At 55.3% G+C, this 23,154-nt stretch overlaps 1 protein-coding gene across 1 annotated transcript; it reads left to right on the plus strand.

Annotated features, from left to right (window-relative positions):
• The first annotated feature begins 18,377 nt into the window (after positions 1 to 18,377).
• BBC3 (BCL2 binding component 3) lies at positions 18,378 to 22,660 on the plus strand. Its single transcript, XM_065899563.1, has 3 exons — positions 18,378 to 18,660; positions 20,060 to 20,250; positions 22,544 to 22,660. The coding sequence occupies exons 1-3, from the start codon at positions 18,387 to 18,389 to the stop codon at positions 22,658 to 22,660; spliced, it is 582 nt and encodes a 193-aa protein (XP_065755635.1). The 5' UTR covers positions 18,378 to 18,386.
• Positions 22,661 to 23,154: the final 494 nt, after the last annotated feature.

Here is a 23,154-nt window from a genome sequence, read left to right on the forward strand (position 1 = left end):
CTTTGTTTATACTCACATTACAGAGAGAAAAAACAGGCTCAGTGAGGCTTCTCTGTGCAAGGTGTCACAGCTGCTAAGTGGCTGGGTTGATGTCCAATAACAAATGACCATAAACTGTGTGACTCAGAATGGCAGAAATGTATTCTTTCACACTTCTGGAGGCCAGGAGTCTGAAATCAAGGTGTCAGCTGGGTTGGTTCCTTCTGGAGGCCCTGCCTCTCTCCCAGCTTCTGGAGGCTGTTGGCAACTCTTCGCATCCCTTGGCTTGTAGATGCATCACTCCAGCCTCTGCCTCAACCTTCCCCAGGGCTTCCTCTCTGTGACTCTGTGTCTTCTCCTTTTCTGTCTCTTATAAGGACATCTGTCACTGGATTTAGGGCCCACCCTAATCTAGAATGATCTCAACTCGAGATCCTTACTTACACTACATCTGCAAAGACCTTATTCCCAATAAGGTCACATTTTGAGGTTTTGGGTGGACATATCTTGGGGGCCACAATTCAACCACTACAGCGGCAGGGTCACAGTTTGAACCCAGGGACTTCCCTGGTGGCACAGTGGATGAGGCTCCACGCTCCCAATGCAGGGGGCCCAGGTTTGATCCCTGGTCAAGGAACTAGATCCCACATGCATGCCGCAACTAAGAGTTCGCATGCCACAACTAAGAAGCCCACCTGCCACAACTAAGACCCAGTGCAACCAAATAAATAAATATTTTAAAATAAATAAATAAAAAGTTAATTGTACTTAAAAAAAAAATTGAACCCAGTCCCCAGGGCTTGCCAGCCTCCACGTGGCCCAGTCCTCCATAGTGTCCCTCAGACAGGAAGTGTCCCTGACTAGCTGATGCCCATCCCTCTGCTGACCCTTCCAGCCACATCTTTCCCTTTCTCCCCTCCTCACACTGCCCATTCTCAGCCCCTAGTTCTCAACAGGGATGATTTTGCCCCCCCAGGAGACATTTGGCAATGTCTGGAGACATTTTTTAAAATATTTTTAAAATTTTATTTATATTTTATTTATTTATTTAATTTTGGCTGCGTTGGGTCTTTGTTGCTGCATGCAGGCTTTCTCTAGTTGTGGTGAGCGGGGGCTACTCTTCATTGCGATGCGTGGGCTTCTCGTTGCGGTGTCTTCTCTTGTTGCGGAGCATGGGCTCTAGGTGTGCGGGTTTCAGTAGTTGTGGCATGTGGGCTCAGTAGTTGTGGCTCGCAGGCCCAGTAGTTCTGGCACACAGGCGTAGTTGCTCCGCGGCATGGGCCATCTTCCCGGACCAGGGCTCGAATCCATGTCCCCTTCATTGACAGGCGGATTCTTAACCCCTGTGCCACCAGGGAAGTCCCTGGAGACATTTTTGATTGTCACAACTAGAACCTCCAACTGTGACCTTGTTTGAAATGAGGGTCTTTGCCAATGTGGTTAAAGCAAGGATCTCGAGCTGAGATTATCTTGGATTAGGGTGGATTAGGGAAAGGGTCCTACTGGCATCTATTGTGTTGAGGCCAGGAATCTGCAGAACAGCCCCCACAGCAAAGACTCATCCAGCCCCAAATGTCAACAGAGCTGACAATGAGAAATCCTGCACTAGCCACACTGAACGATATTTTCAGTTCCTTGAAAACAACACGCTCTCCCTCACCTGGGCCTTGGCATAAGTCATTCCTCCTGCTTGGAACACCCTTCATAGCCTCTTCCTCTGGTTAAGTCTTCCTCATCCTTTCAGGCTCAGCTCAAATGTCACCTCCTCCAGGAAGCCCTCCTAGACCTCAGGCCAGGTCAGATGCCCCTCTAGGCTGTCTCTGGATCCCCACATCCCAGCTCTGCCCATTCAGGGTCCTCACTGTCCAGGGACAGTTCTGTATCCCCCACTGGCCTCCGAGCCATGTAGGGGAAGGGCTGGAGTTGTCTCTGTTACTGCTGTGTCCCCAGCACTGTCCAGCACAGGGCCACGAACACAGTAGGTCTCAATACATGTTGAATAACCAAAGCAACCTGGTTCTCACAGAGCCTTCTCAGTCTCCCAAACCAATTAGACCAACACGTCCCAACCCCAGGGGATCCCAAACACCTTTTAGGACAAACACTATTTTCACAACACGCCTTTTCCTCTCCTGAAATGAGATGCATAGATAGAGTGTCCTACCTACATAATCATTTTTTAAATATTTATTTAAATATTTATTTATTTGGCTGCACTGGTCTTAGCTGCAGCGTATGGGATCTTTAGTTGCGGCATGTGGGATCTTTAGTTGCAGCATGGGAACTCTTAGTTGTGGCATGTGGGATCTAGTTCCCTGACCAGGGATCAAACCCGGGCCCCCTGTATTGGGAGCGTGGAGTCTTGCCCACGGGACCACCAGGGAAGTCCCTACATAATCATTTTTTTTCAAATCAATTTAATAACCTAACTGCAATATAAAGGAGAAATTAAAGGAAAGTAATTTATGTTAAATCAGTATGTAAAGATGCATTAGTCCAACTACACTGAAAAACATAAAGAGAGAGCCAAATGCTTTCACCTACTTATAATGAGTGGGTTTGAGTATAAAAGAATTTGAAAAATCACCAGCGGAATATTGTCAACAACCTTTCTATATTTGAGATTTTAAGAAACGGCTAAGTGTGTGTGTGTGTGTGTGTGTGTAAACTCAGCTTGGATGCAGCAGCTGGGACAACAGCCTGACACAAGATGCTGTGGTGAGACACTTTTTTTTTTTTTTTTTGGTGAGACACTTTTGATGTGACTTTGATAGCAGAAGTGGGATTGCAGTGGTGACATGAACCGTGGACAGATTTCTGAACAAAACAAGGTACAATTTTCCCTTGAAAGAAGTAGTTGCATCCCTGGGAAGTTCAGGCTATATGAAAACCATGCAAATATTACTTTACTATGCAAATAATACCTTGCGTTTACCAACAACAGAATGGCTCAGATTAAAAGGCCCGACAATGTCAAATGCTGACAAGGACTTGGAGCAACTGGAACTCCCAACTCCTGCTGGAGTGGAGCAGGTAAAATGCTCCAATCACTGTGACGTACCGCTGGGCAAGTTCTACTACAACACAGCGCACACACATAACCTATGAGCGAGCAGATCCACTCCAAGGGATTTACCCAACAGCGTTGCATACACGTGTTCCCAAAAGACATGCCATGTATAAGAACATTCATAGCAGATTTATCATAATAGTCCCTCTTACGGGACTGGTTTGTGGCCCCTAAAAATGTATCAATACATGTTGAAGTGCTAACCGCCCCCCCAGGACCCCAGAATGTGACCTCATTTAGATATAGGCCCTTTGGAACTTCCCTGGGGGTCCAGTGGTTAAGACTCCATGCTTCTACTGTAGAGGGCACGGGTTCGATCCCTGGTCTGGGAACTAAGTTCCTGTACTCTGTAAGTGACAATGAGGTCATTAGGATGGGCCCTAGTCCAGGATGACTGGTGTCCTTATAAGAAAAGATTAGGACACACACACACAGAGGGAAGACCATGGGAAGACACAGAGAGAAGGTGGCCATCTACAAGCCAATGAGAGAGGTCTCAGAAGAAACCAACCCCACCGATACCTTGATCTAAGACTTCTGGCCTCCAGAACTATGAGAAAATAAATATCTGTTGTTTAGGCCATCCAGCATGTGCTACTTTCTTTCTTTCTTTTTTTTTTAAAGGGATTTGGCTTTTTTTTTTTTAATTTTTATTTATTTATTTATGGCTGTGTTGGCTCTTCGTTTCTGTGTGAGGGCTCTCTCTAGTTGTGGTGTGCGGGCCTCTCACTACTGCAGCCTCTCTTGTTGCAGAGCACAGGCTCCAGACACGCAGGCTCAGTAATTGTGGCTCACAGGGCAGGCTGCTCCGCGGCATGTGGGATCTTCCCAGACCAGGGCTCAAACCCGTGTCCCCTGCATTGGCAGGCAGATTCTCAACCACTGCGCCACCAGGGAAGCCCCTGTGCTACTTTCTTATGGCAGCTCTAAGCAAACTAATCCAACCCCAAACTGGAAACAAGTCAAATGCCTTTCAGCAGCAGAGTGGATAGTCATACTGTGGTGTCTTCACATCAAAGAAAATTATACAAAGATGAAAATGAACGACGGTCTCTAACTGTGCACAAAGACACGATGAATCTCACAAACATGGGGCTGAGTGACAAATGCCAAACAGACACAAAGGAGCACATACTGCATGGTTCCATTTGTATGAAGTTCTAGAAAAGGCAAAACTAATCTCTGCTGTTAGCATCCAGGATAATGATTATCCAGGGGAATAGTGACTAGAAGGGGGTCTGAGGGAAGGTCCTAGGGAGCTTGTAATGTCTGTTTCTTAGACCACCACCCCCCGCCCCACGCCCTCAGCCCAGGTAAGCAGTGATTACATGGAGCTTTAAATTTGGGATTTCTGGGTCTTACAAAAGTATGGAAGTTATGCCTCAGCTGAAACAACGTTTTAAAGTATTTTAAAAGTAAAATTTGGAAGTTCAAAAAGTAATCGTAAACAATACTTTGTGTTTAATGTGAAATGGAGTTCAGTTCTAGCATTAGTACATTGGTAATATAGGGCTACCTGAAAATCTGTACGAAATTTGCTAGCCGTGCAGGCGACTTTCGCGGTGCGAGTTTCCCACTCGCCACCAGGGGGCGGTGTAGCGCACTCCCTGCCGCTTTAGACCCCAGACGCATTCATTCAACAAATAGTCCTTGAACCATGAAACCTGCTTTGCAGAAACTTGGTCTGGTTTTTCACTCTCTGAAATGGGGATTAGAAGGTACAGCTATGCTGGAGGCATGTCCCTGCCGCCATGGAGCTCACTTTCAACAAAAGGAAACAGACAGTAAGTAGCTAAACAAATGAATATATAAAAGGAGAGCTGTGGAGCAAAATTAGGCAGAGTGAGGGGACAGAGGTGGTCCTAGAAGCCTTCTCTGAGGAGGTGACATTTCAGCAGAGACCGAAGTGAAACATGGGGGCAAGCTAGGTGAATACAGGCATGTCCCAGGTGGAGAAAGGGAATATGGTGGCTCCATTCCCCAGCTGTAAGACAGAAAGGGAGGCTGAGGCAGGCCCAGCCAGGCCCAATAGGAGGCAAATGGCGACACATTCCCTGACACAAGCAGTGCAGGCTGAGGTGCAGACAAGATGAGCTCCTATGAGCCTGGGGAGACAGGGGGGCAATCAGAGGGTCCTGCCTGGAGGAGTCATCACAAGACTCAAACCTTGTAGGCCCTCTGAAGTGACTGACTGAATATTTGTTTTATCATGATTGTGTTCAGGTCCTGCCTATCTCAGTAGCCCCAGCCCTTAAAGAGAGTCTGTACTAACATTTAAAGAGCATTTTCTGCTTCTGGGGTTCACTTTTGTTCTTCATGAACTCATCACAAAAGCCCAGTGCCGGGCTTCCCTGGTGGCGCAGTGGTTGAGAGTCTGCCTGCCGATGCAGGGGACACGGGTTCGTGCCCCGTCCGGGAAGATCCCACATGCCGCGGAGCGGCTAGGCCCGTAAGCCATGGCCGCTGAGCCTGCGTGTCCGGAGCCTGTGCTCCGCAACAGGAGAGGCCACAACAGTGAGAGGCCCGCGTACCGCAAAAAAAAAAAAAAAAAAAAAAAAGCCCAATGCCAACTGTACTCTTGCAATCTCCATTTTACAAAGTGGGATACCAAAGCCCAGCGTCCCTGTAAGCTGTCCAAGCATGTCCAGCCGGGATTTTTTTTTTTTAATCTTTATTGGAGTATAATTGCTTCACAATGGTGCGCTAGTTTCCGCTCCATAACAAAGTGAATCAGCTATACATACCCAGCCGCCGGGATTTGAACCCAGAGAGGTCCTTCTGACTCCTGGAGCCCATTCTACCACGTCTATAATAAATTATTGTAATTATTAATTGCACTGTACTTAGGCAAGGGACTTAATCTTTCTTGCCTCGGTTTCCCCCTGTGTAAAATTCTGCTAATCATGGCAGGCTGTGAAGATTAAATAAGATGATATAGTTAAAGCACGGAGAACATGCCAGACACACACTCTATTTGTAGGTTATTATTGTTATTATCCATCAAAGCCACACATAGTTACTGAGCAAATCATGTAGACTCTACTTGCAAAATAAAATCTCAGTACATTCAGAATCCTACATCACCCACCTCCAGCTCTGGCCTCTCAGGGTGGTCCTAAGGATTTAACGACGTCAGGTGTGTAAAGCAGTGAGTTGGCACAGAGCTTGGCACATAGGTGCACAGAATGTGAGAATTGCCATTATTATTATTATCATTATCACCCTGACCCTTTTATCCTTCCAGCTGCTCAGGCCAAAACGGGAACCCCCTAAACTCCTCTCTTTCCCACACATCTGCACCCAATGCCTCAGCCAATCCCATCGGCTCCACGTTCAACCTGACCCCACAGTATCCACTCTGGTCCAGTCTCCAGCACCTCAACCTATGTTATTAAAATCTCCTCCCTGGGCTCGCAGCTCTCTCTGTCCACAACCTGTTTCCCACTTGACCGCCAGGGGGCGCCTTAAGAACTAGGTCAGCTCACGTCCCCTCTTCTGCTCAGAACTCTCCAGTGGCTCCCACCTGACTCAGAGTAAAAAGTAAAGTCCTCACCACGATCTAATCCTGTATCGGACTTCACCTCCCCCGCGCCTTGCTCACTTCCTTCCAGAACTTCCAGCCTCCAAAGGGCTCCATTCATCAGCAGTGAGACCTCAGACGGCCGACCTCAAGTTTCTGACCTCAGTTTCCCAGTTGTAAATGGGATTTAAAATAATCTCTATCTCATGGGGTTGTCGTGAGGGTGAAATAGGTTCATATTTGCAGCGCTCGTGAGCTGGTGACATCGTGAACTGGAGAGGTGGGATTTTTACGCGGCGCCTGCGCTTCCTCCTTTAGCCACTGGGCGGCAGCAGGCTCCCGGCGGATTCGTCCGCACGGCCCGCGCGGGACGAGGAGCGGGGGCAACTCCGGCAGAGGAAGCTGATGAAATCCAAGCCAACTTGCAGTGAGCTCATCCCGCCCGGGCGCCTCCGGAAGCCACGGGGCCTCCGGGGCTCCGCCTGGCCCTAGCGATAAAACTCCGCTGCTGAACCAGGGCGGGAAGTCCTTCCTGAAGTCTGACCTGCGTGAGGCCTGCTGGCAGAAGCCTGGGCGTGCGGGGAGGGGTGAGGGTGAAGTAGCGAATGGTCCCCTGGCTGTCTCCGCGGAATGAAAAGTGAATTCTGAGCCTGGCTGTGGGAATGGGAGAGAGAGGGGACGGGGAAGGGAGGGAGACAGAGCCAAGAAGCAGAAAGACACAAAGATGGGGAGAGAAAGAGACACGCAGGGACACAGAGATAGGGAGAGACAAACAGGGGTAAGAGGCGGAGAGAGAGTGCTAGCGAGTGGCAGAGATGGGGAAGCAGAAGCCGAGAGGCAGAGGTGAGGGAGAAGGAGTCAGGGATGTAGAGACGGAGTGAGGTTGGGGAGCCGGTGGGGTGAGGGGGATCCGGGAGGGGCACACGGGGTTAGGGTCGCCTGCAGGGTCGGGCCCTGTGGGATATGGGCGGGGCCCCTCTCCTCCCACCCCCCGCATCCCAGCAGCGGCGGCGGCGGCGGCGGCGGCCGAGTTACCGAGTTACCAAGTTACCGCAGGATTCGGAAGCTTCTCACTGGCGAGGCCGCAGCCAATCAGAGAGCAGCGTCGCTGTTCTCGGGCAGGAGGCCTGGAGATGCACCTTCCCCCGACACCCAGCGAAGCACGCTGCCACACAATCACAGTGGCTCACACACACTGTCCCAGGGACACGCAGCATCACCTCACACACACACAATCACAGTGACACACACAGTGTCATACGCAGTCCCAGGAACACGCAGGGACACACAGCATCACACAAACACACAAAATCTCGGGGACACAGACGTTGTTCCAGGACACACAGCACTGCCCAGACCTACAGTCACAATGACACACAGCATTACCCTAACACACAACCACAATGACACCCAGTGTCGCCCAGACCCATGCAATCTCCATGACTTAATCCCTAAGACACACAATATCAGTGACACCTCATAATTCCACAGCCAGTTGGTCCTGACACACACACTATCACGGTGACACACAATCACAACAATGGCTCACTCAATCACAGTGACACACATTGCACAGACAAATACAATCTCATTAACATACAGTCCCATGGACACACAACATCACACTGACAAACACAATCACAGTGACACACAATTACAATGACACACACACTCACAAGGACACATAGCACTGCACAGACGCACATACTCTCAGTAACACACAGACACACAACATTTGAGATACAATGACAGTTTTACACACACAATCCCACTATACACAGCATTGTCCAGACACAATCATAGTGACACAACCACATTGACACACGGTGTTACACTGATACATACAACCACACTAACACAACAGTAAGACACAGCATGTCCACAAACATTTCTGCTAACACACATCATTCCAACCCTGTCACACAATCACATGGACACACATCATCTCACCCATGCACACAAGCACGTTGCACAAAACAGCACATGGACACTAACACACAGATACACCATCACACTCACACACAGCATGCCCAGCTATCATACATTAGCACACTGACACACAATCACATAGTCAGCCATCCCATGGGACAAATGCTGACACACATCATCCCACTGACACAATCAACTGACACAACCACACACCACACCCTGACACAACCACAACTCTCATAAGTCAACCCCCTGACACACAGCACACTGGCCCAGCAGACTTAGAGAGCTCTCCAGCACACATACAGTCACACAAACACGCACACATTCATCCCTGCCCTTGCCCCAGTAAGATGTGTGTGATGTGGGATGCTGCAGGGGGAAGGGGGGGATGCTGAGTGGGCGTGTGTGTGTGTGTGTGTGTGTGCTTGTGTGTGTGTGCTTATGCCTCCCTCTCCCGGCCCTTCCGGGGGGTGGGGGGGCAGGGCCATGAGGCAGCCGCTGTTACCGGGTAAACTTCCCCGCCCCCCCCCCCAGCGCGGCCGTTAGTCAAACCCCCCCAAGGATGATGTCATCGCCTCATTCTGGAGGCTGAGTAATCCTCGACTCCGCCCCCCCCCCCCCCCCCCCCCAGGTATCAGGGTAGGGGCAGGCCGCACCTGGATTCAACCAGGGTCTGGAGCTGGGGGCTCCGCTGCCTGGGTCTCCCGGGGGTGGGGACTGAGGAATCTGAGCCTCTCTGGAGTGGCCTGGGCGCTCACATCAGGACCCCTTGAGGCTGGAGGCTCCCAGTCCTGGATCCCTGGTGGCCAACTAAAGGCACTGGGAGACTGGATCTACCAGATCTAGGGTCTTGGGCATCCCAGGGCCCCAGGACGGGGAATGGGCCCCCTGCACCACGGTGAGGGGCTGGGTCACCTCGCCAGGTGTCTGGATGGGGGGTCTGAGACACTGGGGGCTTAGACTCCTGGGTCCTTGCCATGTGCGTGGTCAAGGGGAGGGGTGTAGGTTGAGTACCAGGGAGGAGAGGGAATGGCTGTGGGCTCAGATGCCTGCTTCCTGGGAGATCAACAAGCTAGACCCTGGGGGAAATGACTCGGAGGGGAGGGGAGCTGGCAGCCTACACCTTAAGGCTGGGCAGGTGGTCCTCCGGATGAACTGGACACCTGAGGGTCTGGTAACTAGTGTATGTGTGGGGTCTTCCAGTATCAATATGGTGAGGGACCAGGATGCCCAGGGGCTCTGAGGCATATTATGCTTTGGGGCCCAAAGCCTTGAGCCCCTGTTTCCTGTGGGGGTGGAGTGCTTAGTTCTAACTTTCCCAGAATCAGACCTGCTTGGGTGCCCTTCTGGGGGCATCCTCAACCCTTCTTTCCAGGGACTGGGAAACTAGCATTCCCCTTGGGGGAGGTGGTTCATATCTCTGTTGTCACAGGACAGGGCACCCTGAGTCCTTTGGGGAGGGGGGAACCCCTATTTTTATGGGCTCAGGACGCCTGAGTCCTTTTCTGGTGGGGGATCCTCAGCCCCTGTTTTTAAAAGTCACGGTGCCTGAATCCTGTTTGGGGCGCGTAGTGGGGGGCGTGTTGTGTGGACAACCAGCCCCTGTCTTCACGAGGTCAGGATGCCCAGGACTCCTTCTGGGAGGGGAACACTTGCTCTCTGTTTTCACAAGGCCATCTCTAGCGTACCTTGCTGGGGAGGGATGGGAGGCGCAGCCTCTCTTTCCAGCCCACCCCAAGTGCCCATCCTCGCCCCAGAGTGCGAGTATGGGGCGGGGGAGGAGGGCGGCGGGGGAGGGGGGACAGTGCCCAGTCCGGGCCTCACCCCAGCCGGCCGCAGGCTTGCAGGCAGTGAGCCTGGCAGCTCCCCGGGGCCCGGCTCCCCGCCCCCTGCGCCGAGGGCTCCCCCAGATCCGGGCGGGCGGGCGGGCGCTGCGGCGGCCAATGAGCGCGCTCGCCGTCTCCGGGAGCCGGGCCGGCTCTGCCCGCCTGGCATTGGGCACGCGGTGGGCAGCGGCGGGCGGGGCCTGGGGGGTCCTCGCGCCTGGTTGGGCCAGGCTTGTTGCTGGGTAACGGGGCGGCGAGTTTCCCCTGGCAACGGCGGCGGGTACCGCTCACTGGCTGGCCGGGAAGGAGGGGGGGCGCGGGCGCAGGCAGGCCCCGCAGACCCCAGCAACAGCGCGCGGCCCCCGCCCCGCCAGGGAGCGGTAACCTTCACACGCGCCGGCCGCTCGGACCCCGCGGACACCGGCGCCCCCGCCCAGCCCCCACCAGGCTCCCGTCCAGCCTCCGGGCCTGGGAGGCCGGCTGCACTGAGGGGACCCAGGAGGCCCCCTCCCCACCGCGGAAAACCAGGACTCAGAGCCTGCAGTGAAAAGTTAAGTCCTTCCCAACTCCCTCTCCCGTGCTGAGAAATCTACTTCCCCGGAACGGCATTCAAGATGTTAGGGAAGGTTATGGGTCTGCAGTAAACTAGCTGGGACATTTATTTTCTTTAAGCGGGACTTCACATGGAGCCAGCTGCTGCCGGGCACTCTTCTACGTGCGTTACAAATAGGAACTCATTTAATCTTCACGTTTCATTTGGGGGTCCTACGGTGATCCCCTTTGTACACGTGTGGAAACTGAGGCTCAGAGAGAGGAAGCTACTTCCTCGCGTTCATCATTTGAACCCAGGCAGCCTGGCTCCGAAGTCTGGAGGCTCTATCTCTTCACTGTGTTGAATGTCCCTTTGACAGGCATTAATTCAGAATAAGAAACTGTGCCGGCCTGGAGAAACACCTTAGTGGCTGGCCTGCGGGCGCGGTTTGAAACCCCTGCCCCAACCTGAGGGTCTTAGCTTGAAGACCTTGTTTGGATTCTCAGAGAGTCAATAGCCCCCCCACACTGGTAGTAGTAATGATGGGTAACGTGTATTAAGGACCCACGGAGGCCCCAGTGCTTTATTTAATTTATTTATTTATTTATTTTTGCAGTACGCGGGCCTCTCACTCTTGTGGCCTCTCCCGTTGCGGAGCACAGGCTCCGGACGCGCAGGCTCAGCGGCCATGGCTCACGGGCCTAGCCACTCCGCGGCATGTGGGATCTTCCCGGACCGGGGCACGAACCCGTGTCCCCTGCATTGGCAGGCGGACTCTCAACCACTGCGCCACCAGGGAAGCCCGATTTTTACTGACCTTCTTACTCTGCACAATCCTATGAGGTAGGGACCTGTGCTGTCCCAACTCACAGGTGAGGAAATTGAGGCACAGAGACGTGACAACTTGCCCAATGTCACACAGCCAGAAGGTGGCCGAGCTGGGGATTCTAGGTCAGGCCCTCAAGTCCCCAGAGCTCTGGCTCTTGGGTGAGTTTTTGTGTAGCCTTTGGGTGGGGGGGGGGGGGGGGGGGTTGAGCCACAGTTATGGAGACCCTGACGGATTTCTTTTAGCCAATGGTTCTCAACCTGGGTTGATTTTGCCTCCCCCAGGGCACATCTGGCAGTGTTTGGAGACATTTTGGATTGTCACAGAGGGAGGGGTTGCTACTGGCATCTAGTGGGTAGAGGTCAGGGTGACTAATGAACATCCTACAAAGCACAGGACAACAAGGAATCATCCGGCCTCAAATGTCAGTAGAGAAGAGATTAAGAAACTGCTCTAGGGGCTTCCCTGGCGGTCCAGTGGTTAGGACTTCGTGCTTCCTCTGCAGGGGGCCAGGGTTCAATCCCTGGTCAGGGAACTAAGATCCTGCATGCCAGCAGCCCCAAACAACAATAAAACAACAACAAAAACAGAAACAACCAAAAAAACAACCTCCAACCTCAGCCAAGCCATCCCTCCATCCCTGACCCCTCTCATTTTCTCTCCATCTGGTCTCTCCCTCTCTCTTTCTGACTCCCTCCATTCCCCTCATCTGACTCCTTCTCTGTTTGTACCTCTATTCACCTCTGTTTCTAATCCTCTATCAGAGGTATTGCTGGCCCCTCAGATCTTCAGAGCCTCTCGGTCCCTTTCCAGGGGAACAGGGACCAGAGGCAGGGTTGGAGGCCCAGAATGCTCCTCCAGGAACTTAGAGGAGGGAGTCCCTTGGTCCCTCAGGAGACCTGCTGGTGTAGGTGTGGAGGGGAATTTAGTCTGGAAGACAGAGGCTGGGGCTTCTCCTTCCTTGGGCCCCTAGGGTAGGGGGTCTCAAAAAGGCAGCCCTTCAGCCAGTCCCAATATAGTTTTTAATTTTGACTTTGTATGTCTCTAGGAGAAACACACTTTCTCTCCTTAGCCACAGTCCCCACCATGCCCTGTTGTCTTACACTGGACTCACTTCTCTCATTTATTTCATATTGGCTCTTGAGTTTGAGATCCCTGGTCTGGGGGTGAGAGGATGCCAGAATTTGGAACAGGATCTGGACTACACAGTGGGGAGGATCTTGACTGGTGCCAATGCTTATGGCCTGGTAGATTCTTGGCCCTCTCCTCTCCCACTCCTACCCACCAAGCCAGATTCCTTCACACTCATTTTCTTCTCAGAAGAACATTCCAGCACATCTGGCCTCCTGGTGCCCAGTCCTAGACTAGGCAGCTTTAGGGCACTGATCAGTGAGTAAGGGGAGTAAGGGGTACAGGCTGGTCTGCGAGCCTCTCTCCCAACATGATCGCTGCCAGGCACAGAGCAAACACTGACAATAATTAGTTATACTAGTGATAGTAGCCAACATTTATTAGGCACTTATACGTGTAAGACACTGTATTCAGTGACTTCCATGAATGATCTCATTTAATAAATGTCTAAAGCAGCATCCCTCAAGCACCGTTAACTTCAACCTACAGTCAGCAATACATCCATTTTCTTTGTGGCTTGGTATGTATCCACTATGCATAAAATTTTCAGGAAACAATATTTCCTCTGACTTCATAATTTTTTAAAATTATATTCTGTTTTTTTTTTTTTAAGTCTGGTCAAGAGCTGCTACAGTTGCAGGTAAAAGGGACTGACTATAACGAGGCACAAGGGAAGTTTTAGGGGGTGATAGAAATGGTCCAAATCTCAATTGTGGTGATGTACAGTAGCGTACGTTTGTCCCAGCTCACAAAACTATACACCTAAAAAGAATGAATTTTATGGCATGTAAATATATCTCAATAAACTTCAATAAAACAGAATAAGATCCACACAAGTGATTTCACAGTCCATGGTTTGCTCGTGTGGGTCATGACCCACAGTTTGAAAAACACCGGACGGGGAATTCCCCAGTGGTCCAGTGGTTAGGGCTCTGCACTTTCACTGCCGAGGACTCAGGTTCAATCCCTTAGTTAGGGAACTAAGATCCTACAAGCTGGGCAGCACAGCCAAAAAAATTAAAATAAATATTTTAAAAGATTAAAAAAAAACACTGGAGGAAAGGAAGGAAGGGGAGATGAATGAATGAGGGAAGGAAAGGGAAGGAGAGAAGGAGGCTGAATTAGTCCTCAATATTTAAAGTAGGGACATTACCCTTGAGATCTGCATTTTCTGCTCTTGAGAAGTCGAAAGCTCTGGCCCTGGAGGGAACCAAATTTGAGAACCTGGATATGCCCACCTTTGCTGGGGTCTGGCACCCCTTCTCGGCTAGCCCAGAGCTGGGCACTCAGAGGCCACTTGCCCTGTGATGACACAGTTTGGTTTGCGGTGTAACATAGAGGAAATGGAAGGTGCAGGGGAGACAGAACCCCAGAGTCTTTGTGGGGGGGGCAGGACACCACCTAGTGACCACATCAGAGTGGGGGAAGGAGTGACAATGGGAAACTGAGAAAGGAAAGGGAACTGAAAGGCAGAAAACCCGGGTGAGAGTCACTGCAGGGACTGCCCGGGCATGTCCCGTGCCAGGTGCCCGGGGCTTTCTCATAGCCCTGGTTCCCCCACCAGACTCGTGGCGAGTGTGGTCAGATGTGCACGCTTCTGGAGTATCCCATCAGTGGGCCAGTTAGCAGGAACCTGTCACAGGTGTGACTTTGTCACTGTCTGTTGATGGGGGGAGTTTATGTCTGACTTGATCTGTGTCTGTGACGGTCAATTTCTGACCATTTTAATGTGTCAGCTGTGAGCTGGGGTGGGTGTGTTTGTGTGTGTCTCTGTAGGAGTTTCATCGAGATCAAGCTGTGTGTCCAGGTGTCCCTGTGACAGGTGTTGTGTGTGTATGTGTTCAGCTGAGCCTATCAGGAAGTTTCTATTTCCTGAGAAGCTCTCAGACTGTGTGTGTGTTGTGGGTACCTGCTCAGTGGGCATGCTTGTGAACCTGATAGGTTTGTGGGTCTAGGTGTGCTCAGCATTGTGGGTGTTTGTGCAACTGTGTGTGTCCCTGACATTGTAGTATGTGCGTCCCAGTGACCCTGTTAGCAAGTCAGATTATGTATTTGTGTCTAGATGTGTGAGTGCTCCGTCAGTGTGTGCGTTTGTGCGTCCACGCCTCTGTCCAGGGTGTGCATTTGTGTGTCTGCAAGTCGGCTTGTCCCCGAGGCCCTGTCAGCACGTGACTTTGTGTACCCTGGAGCGCCAGACGGTCAGTCTCCGAACACGTCTCTGGGTGTGTGTGTCTGTGGGTCCCAGTCAGTGTGTCAGTGTGTGTGTCCGGCTGTCCCGCTGTCTGAGCGGCCGATCAGCGCGCCTCCGCGCCCCGGGCCAGGCCCTGCCCCGCCCCCGGCTGCAGGGAAACCCCCCGCGCCGAGGTTGGGGGCGCGGCGCGCGCCAGCAAGTCCCGACTTGTCCGCGGCTGGCGGGCGGGGCAGTGGCGTCACGCGGGGGCGGGGCGTGGGACCCGCCAGGCGGGGGCGGGGCGGGGCGGGGCTGCCGCCGAGCGGGCCCGGGATCTGCCGGGCGGCCTGAGACGCGGCGCGAGCCACATGCGAGCGGGTGCCTGGTGGCGGCGGCGGCGGCGGCGGCGAAACCAGCAGCGGCGGCGGCCAGGACGCGGACGCGCCTGCGGCCCGAGGAGAAGCCGAGGCAGCAACAGCAACGGCAACAGCGGCAGCCACTGCAGTTAGAGCAGCAGCAGCAGCAGCAGCAGCAGCCACAGCAGCAGCCGCAGCGAGCGGCGCTCGGCGGGCGCGCCCTCCTGAAGGAAGCCGCCCGCCCCCCATCACCGTCCCCTCCGGCGTGTTCATGCCCCCGGGGTGAGTGTGCGCGCCCCAAGTCCCAGCCAGCGGCGATTGGCCAGGCCGGGTGGGCTCCCTGGAGGAGGTGGCGGGAGTGCACTCGGAGAGCAGTGGGGGGGGCGCTAAGTCCCTACACCGTGCCTCCCTCTCTCCCTGCCCTCCCCACCCCCCATGAGGCTGGTGTCGCTGGGCGGGAGGCACTGAGGGTCCGAGAGCGCAGGTGCCTCAGCGGTCTGACGGGTTTGTTTACAAACAATGGGGTGCGGGCTCGGCAGCGCCCCCTGGCGGCCAGTGCGGCTCCGGGGAAGTGAGTCGACCCCGACTGCCCCGGCCCCTGCAGTCCGGGAGGGGCGGGGGGCGGGGGGGGAACGGCGTGGAGGGGCGGCCACACCCCGGGCGCGCGCGCCCGCCGGGGGCGGCGACAGGGGGCGGCTCGCGGGCCGTGAAGTCTGCGGCTCCTGCGGGCGGGGGCTGCGCCCCAGCAACAGCCTGTTATTGGCCCCGCGCTCGCCTGGCGGGCGGGGCGGGCGCACGTGGCGGCGGCGGGGTTGGGGGGGGCTGTGACAGCGCAGGGGGGCGTCTGGGCCCGCCGTGGGAGCGCGCGTGTGCGGGGTTGTGGATCTGCAGGTGTCTCGCCTGGGTGTGTGCGTGTGTCTGGCTCCGAGTTTGTGCTGGGGTCTGCAGGGAGTGCTTGTGTCAGTCCCGGGGAAAGGTGGGGCTGTGTGGCCCGTCGTGGTGTGCGCGCCGTCCCCATGCGTGTTTGTGTGGGGTTCTGTCTGTGTACGCCGCGCCTGAAGGCGGGTGCTCTGTTTATGTGTGGTGTACCTGTGTTGTGTCCTCTGTGAGAGTTGTCTGTGTGTGCTGTTTGGGGGTGATTCTATGGGTCTGTATGCCTGTGTTATAGTGTGTGGTTGTAGTGTGTTGGTGTGTTGCTTGAGTGAGCTGTTTGTGTGTTTACATGTGTGTCTTGCCCGATGTGCTGTGTTTGTGTGTGCTTGTGTGTCTTGCCTGTGTGTACTGTGTGTGACTGTCTGTGACTATCTCCAGGGCATGTAGCTCAGCTAAGCGTTTGTGATGGTGTGCCTGCCCAGTGCCGATGTCTGTTTTCTCTCCAGGTGTCTGTGTGAGTTCTGCGTGGTGTGTGTGTCTGTGTGTGTGTGTGCTGGGGGTTGTCTGGTCTGTGTTTGCCTTGTGTGTCTGGCATCGGCGTCTGGGAATTGAGGAGCTGGGCTCTGTGGGGTCTGAGCAGAGCAGTCAGTGGATGTTGCTGGCAGCCTCTTGTATGAGGCTGTGTCTGAGCCCGTGTGTGTGCCTGTGTGTGTGTGTGTGTGTGTGTGTGTGTGTGTGTTGGGTCTGAGGGGCTTGTCTCTGATCGGCTGGCTGGCTCATGTGTGTCATGTGGGCTGCGTGTGTGTAGTGTTTATGTCAGTCACGTGAGACCAGTGTTTTCTGTGGGTGCTTTAGGTGTGCGCGCTGCCAGGGCAGTGTAGGATTAGAGTTAGCTGTAGTGTGTGTGTGTGCGAGTGTGTGCGTGTGTGCGCGCGTGCACGCGTGCATTTGCGTGTGTGTCCGGGGCTGACAGTTGGTGATGGTGTTTGGAGGTTGGGGCAGGAGGGAGGGTTGATGTCTGCTGTTCTGCTGTTGCGTCTCTGTGTTGTTGCCGGCATGTGGTGACGCATCTGGGTCTGATGACATGTGTCTGTGTGTGCCAGCTTTACATGTGTCCTGGGGTCTGAGAGTTGGTGACAAGAGGGTGTGTTTCGGGTGTGTCGGTCCATGTGTGTGTCCATGGAGGTCTGTTTTGTGTTGATATGTGTGTGAGTGCTGAGGTGTGTGGGTCTTATCTGTTGCATGTGTGTTGTCGGGAGGGGCATGTGTGTTTGAGAAGTGTGGCAGTGCCTATTTGGTGTGTGTTTCTGTCTGTGCTTGTGAGGGTTGCATTGTGTGTGTGTGTGTGTGTGTGTGTGTGTGTCTGTGGGCCTATTAACAGTGGCTCAGCGGGTGAGATCCTGACAGTTTGTATATGTGTGTGTATGGGGTGGAGGGGATGGGTTGTGCCGGCCACTATGCATTGTGGGGATAGTTCTTCCTGTGGCCTGTGTGTATGTGTGTGTCCACGTTTTGGTCAGTGTTTGTATGTGTGTGTCCTGGGACATCTCAATGTTTCTGTGCAAATGGGAGACGAGTTGGGGGGTCTGGCTAGCCAGTCCTGCGTGAGCCTTTGTGTGTGTGTTGTGTACCCTCCACACACACCCCTTTGGGTCCTGTGTGAGTCCCCGTGTGTGTTGCGAGGCATCACAGTGCCTGGCTGCCCTCCCTGTGTGCCCATCACTGTGTTCCAGAAGTTAATCCCACCAGCGCAGGCCCTGTGTGAGTCCCACGTTGGGTGAGTTTGTGTTGCGGGGCTGTCAGCCCTCATACACACACACACACCTGACAGACCCACAAGTCTGGGTCCTGTGTGAGCCCTTGTCCTTGCTGTGACAGCCATCCTGTGCCTCCTTGTCCCTCATGTGTGCCCATCACCATGTGCACGGGAGGCTATTCCGGCCAGCCCAGGCCTCGGGTCAGCCCGGAAGGATGTGTCTTGAGGGGCCATCACACGCACCTACGGTCCCCTCCGTCTGGGCCCTGCGTGTGTTGTGGGCACCAGCCCTGGGCTGCCTGGCCTGCCATGTGTACAGGAGTGGGGTGCCCTGTGTACCCCGGGTGGGATGGGTCCCTGCACTTCCCGGCTGACCGCACCCCTCTGCCCTGTCCTGCAGGCCCCAGGGAGCGCCATGGCCCGAGCACGCCAGGAGGGCAGCTCCCCCGAGCCCGTAGAGGGCCTGGCCCGCGACGGCCCGCGTCCCTTCCCCCTCAGCCGCCTGGTGCCCTCGGCCGTATCCTGCGGCCTCTGCGAACCCGGCCTGCCTGCCGCCCCCGCCGCCCCCGCCCTGCTGCCCGCCGCCTACCTCTGCGCCCCCACCGCCCCGCCCGCCGTCACCGCCGCCCTGGGGGCCCCCCGCTGGCCTGGGGGTCCTCGCAGCCGGCCCCGAGGCCCGCGCCTCGACGGTGAGTGCCCGCCCCGCACCAGGGATGCTGGGAGCCGGGAAAGAGAGACACGGAGGAACCGGAGAAGTGGGAGCGAGTGGGGGGAGGTGGCGAGCCGGCCGGGCCACGGGGAGGGTGTGGCCAGTGTGGTCTTTGTGTTGCAAGAAGCAGGAAGACTGAGTGGGAGGCAGGGGGTGGGGGGAAGCTGAATGGGAAGTCCCTCCTGGAATCTGACTGCAGTCCCCGAGTTGCAGCCCACGGCCTTTTCCGGGCCTCGGGCAACAGCTGTTTCCAAGCCCCCTTCTCTCGGTCTGGGTCCCCTGAAGCCCCCTGAGGACTGTAGTTGGAGAGAGTGGGCAGAGATGACTGTCACTTCTGGACACTGGGGAGGGGTCGAGGGTGGCCTTTTGCCTTTTATCTGCATCTCTTTGGCCAGGGCCCGCCCTCTCTGCAGTCCGGCCGGAGGAAGGAGTGGGGGAGGGGTAATTGTATGGGGAAAGGGTGGGAGACGGGTCTTGGGGAGGGAAGGGTTAAAGGTCCCCTGCCTGATGGGCTGTTAACTCCGTGGTGCCCGGTTAGCCCCATCCCAGCCGGCACACTCGGTGGCAATGGAAAGATTGTCCCGGTTTCCCTCCCCACCCCATCCCCGGACCCCAGAGAGATCAGGAGAGAGAAAACTTCCCCGGCTCTGTTCCTTGGCAGCAGAGGCAAGAGGAGACCCGATTTCTAGACCAGAGTCACAGGTGTGGAAACTGAGGCCCTGATTTTAGGTCTCAGGGATCCCTCGTGCCAGGACCTGGCGTGACAGAAGGGAGGAAGAGACGTCAGGGGAGCTCAGAGTGTGCGTGTGGGGAGGAGGCAGGAAGCATCTCCCGCATCCCAGCCCCCAGGCCCCTGCTCAGAGGCAGCCACAGTCTGGCCTTCTGGTTTCCAGGCCTCGGCCACATCCGGGGTGTGGCTTCACTGTGGTTGGACACTAGAGGGCAGGAGACCTGAGGCTTGTGACTCTGGGTGTAGTCGGTCACCGTAGCCCTGTGTGACCTTGGACCACTTCTTAGGGTGAGCCTCAGTTTCCCCATCTGTTGAGTGGAGCAGTCAAAATTTGGCACCGTTTTGGAAGGGAAGTATTTAGGTAGGATAAGAGGAAGCACTTCCAAACTAACACGGGTAGTGAGGTGGTGGCTGGCTAGACAGGTGACCCCAGGAAGGCCTCCCCAGGACTTCTTTTTTGCCTGGGGAGTAGGAGCTGAGAAATCTGGCTCTTAAAGGGGAAAACAGAATCTCTAAAGTGAGGTGGGGTGCAGGAGAGAAATCAGGCAGCTAGAAAAGGGAGAAGTAGGCCCTGGATAACGGGCCCCTCCGGGACACCTCAGGGCCTAGAGGGGCGGTGGGTGTGACCACGGCCCCTGGCTTTTCCCAGGTCCACAGCCCTCACTCTCGCCCGCGGAGCAGCACCTGGAATCGCCAGTGCCCAGCGCCCCGGGGGCCCTGGCGGGCGGCCCCACCCAAGCGGCCCCGGGAGTCCGGGGGGAGGAGGAGCAGTGGGCCCGAGAGATCGGGGCCCAGCTGCGGCGGATGGCGGACGATCTCAACGCGCTGTACGAACGGCGGGTGAGTGCTGGGGGAGGGGTAGACGGCAGGTGGGACTTCCCGCCGGGGAGGGGGCTGCGGCGGCCCAGCCAGATGTGCGGCAGCTGCCGCCCTGCGCGGCGGGGTCGCGCTGGGGACAGGCAGGTGGGAGGGGCGGCGTGTCCGCGGAGCCGCCGTAGGGCTAAGGCCCGCGCCGCCGCTGTCACGGCCCGGGGGAGGGCCGGGGCCGGGGCCGGGTATCCCCGAGCCCTGCAGCGCGCCCGGGGCCCACGGCCGCGGGGACTGAGGGCGGCGCTCGGCTGAGCGGCTCATATATCCCGGGCTATTTATAGCCGGTGAGTCAGCAGCGGCGGCGCTGCCGCGCCCGCCCGCGCGGCTGCGGCGCGCCACCCCGCTTCCCGGGCGGGCCGGGGGCGGGCCCGGAGGAGGCCCGCCCCGCCGGAACCCCCGCCCCGCTTGAGGCTCCGCCCCCAAGGCCCACAGCCAGACCAACTCATTAAAACAAAATATTTGAAGCCTGCAGCAGTGAGCAGAGAATAACAAACACCAGGGCGCCCACCACCCAGATCTGTCCAACCTGAACATTACACCCACACTGCTTGCTTATTCAAAGAAAAAACAAAAACCGGATGTTGTGAAGCTCCTTGTTTCCCTCCCTGACCCTCTTCCCCTCACCCCTTCCAAAGGAAACCTCTCAATCCTCTCAAATTGGCCTGTCCATTCCTCTGCAGGTGTTGATTCTTCTACTACATATTTACCAGGCCACAAACAATGCTTAGGATTGTGGGGCGTTTCAGACTTAATATACATGATATAGTATGTGTTCCTCTCCAAACTCTCTGCTTCTCAGTGTTAGGCTCGAGATTCATCCATATGGGCAAAGGAGCTTTAATTCATTCATTTTCATGGCCATGTAGCATTTTATTGGATCGACATGTAGTATCCTTGTTCATTTTCTCATTGGTGAGAAATGTCTCAAAAATTTATTTATTTATTTATTTATTTTTGTTGGTTGATTTGGGCTTTTTTTTTTGGCTCTTCCAAAAAATACACATCTCCAGGTGCACGCATGTGTCTCCAGAGCAGATACCTGTCTGGTCCTCCGGCCCTCAACCTTAGTAAATGATAGCCTGCTCACCAAGGTGACTGTGCCAGGTGGCACTCCACAGCAGTGTAACAGCGGCAAGCTTTTACATTTCTGCCAATCTGATGTGCCCCCTTGGCCACCTTCTCCTGGATGCAAAGTTTAGTGGGGAGTGATAAGGAGGCAGGCTGGTACCAGGCAGCCCACCCCCAGGCACCCATTAGGATCATTAGGATGGTTTATTTATTTATTTTTTTGCGGTACATGGGCCTCTCACTGTTGTGGCCTCTCCCGTTGCGGAGCACAGGCTCCGGACGCACAGGCTCAGCGGCCATGGCTCATGGGCGCAGCCGCTCCGCGGCATGTGGGATCTTCCCAGACCGGGGCACGAACCCGTGTCCCCTGCATTGGCAGGCGGACTCTCAACCACTGTGCCACCAGGGAAGCCCTATCTGACCTTCTTGTTCACATCTGTAAAATGGGTTTCTCCTTCCCACCTTGTGGGGATGAGATTAGGTGGGCCCTGCTAATTAGCACCGGATTTAGCCCTGCATTCAGTACAGGGAGTGGAGAGTACTATAGGTATTCATAAGTTTTTTAGTATTGTTAATTTTTTTTGGTGGGAGGCCTTTTCTTGTATCTAGCTTCCTTCGTTTCTAACACTGTGGAACTGAGATGGTCCTAGAGGCTACCCCCAGCCTTCATCCTGCCACTGAGGAAAGGGCAGGGGGTTAGCTTTACCTCGACATGCTTCCGTGCAGCTTCAGCGCAGATGGTGAACCATTCCCAGTTCTTCCACAGATTGTTCTAGAATTGCTGAGACTGTGGGCTCCCTGCCCCCTCCTGTGTGGCTTCACCAGCCTTTTATGGGAGGGCAGATGGGCTGCAATCCAGCCCCACCCCTCAGCCCCGTGTGACTTTGGTTGGATAACTTTCTCATCTGGAGACCAGGGACTAGGAGACCACAGCTAATATGCGCAGGCCCTGTGCTGAGGACATTGTCTGCATCCCTTCTGTCCTAGTCTCATGTTCCAGAGGACCTTGGCCCAAGGTGGGCAGAGAAATGTATCTGGACCCGATGAACAATGATAATAGTACCGACCCCAGAGGGTTGGTTGAGGGCGTAGCTCACTCTTAGAACCGTGCCCTGTTCCTCGCTGCCCTTCGACCTGACCACCTACGCGTGCCCATCTCAGGGCCACTCTAACTTGGCATTCGCTCTTTCCCTAGAGACAAGAGGAGCAGCAGCGACACCGCCCCTCCCCCTGGAGGGTCCTGTACAATCTCATCATGGGACTCCTGCCCTTACCCAGGGGCCGCGGAGCCCCCGAGATGGAGCCCAATTAGGTGCCTGCACCCGCCCGGTGGACGTCGGGGACGTGGGGGGCAGGACCCTCCCACCTCCTGACGCCCTGGCCAGTGCGGGGGACTTTTTCTGCACCATGTAGCATACTGGACTACCAGCCCTGCCTGTCCCAGGGGCGGGTCAGGGCAGCCACTCCGGACCCAGCCCCGGCCTAGCCTGCGGGGCACTGACGGAGATGTGGACTCCTGGGTCCCTGGCTGAGGAGCCAGGGGAGAGAGGGCTGACGGACTCAGCGTCTGAAGGTGGCGGTGACCGAGGCGGTGGGGACTGAGCCGCCCGCCTCTGCCGCCCATCACCATCTCAGGAAAGGCTGCTGGTGCTGGCTGCCCGTTCCAGCTGCAGGGGTGACACTGGTGGTGGTGTGGGGGGGTGTCTCTCTCTCTCTCTCTCTCCCAGTGTTCCTTCACTTTGGGCCTGGCCTCAGGCCCCTGGTGCTTCCCCCCCTCCTCCCGGGGAGGGGGCCCGTGAAGAGCAA

Source organism: Phocoena phocoena, chromosome 20, assembly GCF_963924675.1.
Source record: "Phocoena phocoena chromosome 20, mPhoPho1.1, whole genome shotgun sequence".
Taxonomy (NCBI): Eukaryota; Metazoa; Chordata; class Mammalia; order Artiodactyla; family Phocoenidae; genus Phocoena; species Phocoena phocoena.

Excerpts from the sequence above, each read along its gene's own strand:
- BBC3 (XM_065899563.1), top strand. The coding sequence starts at position 18,387 with ATGGCCCGAGCACGCCAGGAGGGCAGCTCCCCCGAGCCCGTAGAGGGC. Across the intron at positions 18,661-20,059 it reads CCGAGGCCCGCGCCTCGACG|GTCCACAGCCCTCACTCTCG; the intron begins GTGAGTGCCCGC and ends GGCTTTTCCCAG. Across the intron at positions 20,251-22,543 it reads ACGCGCTGTACGAACGGCGG|AGACAAGAGGAGCAGCAGCG; the intron begins GTGAGTGCTGGG and ends CTCTTTCCCTAG.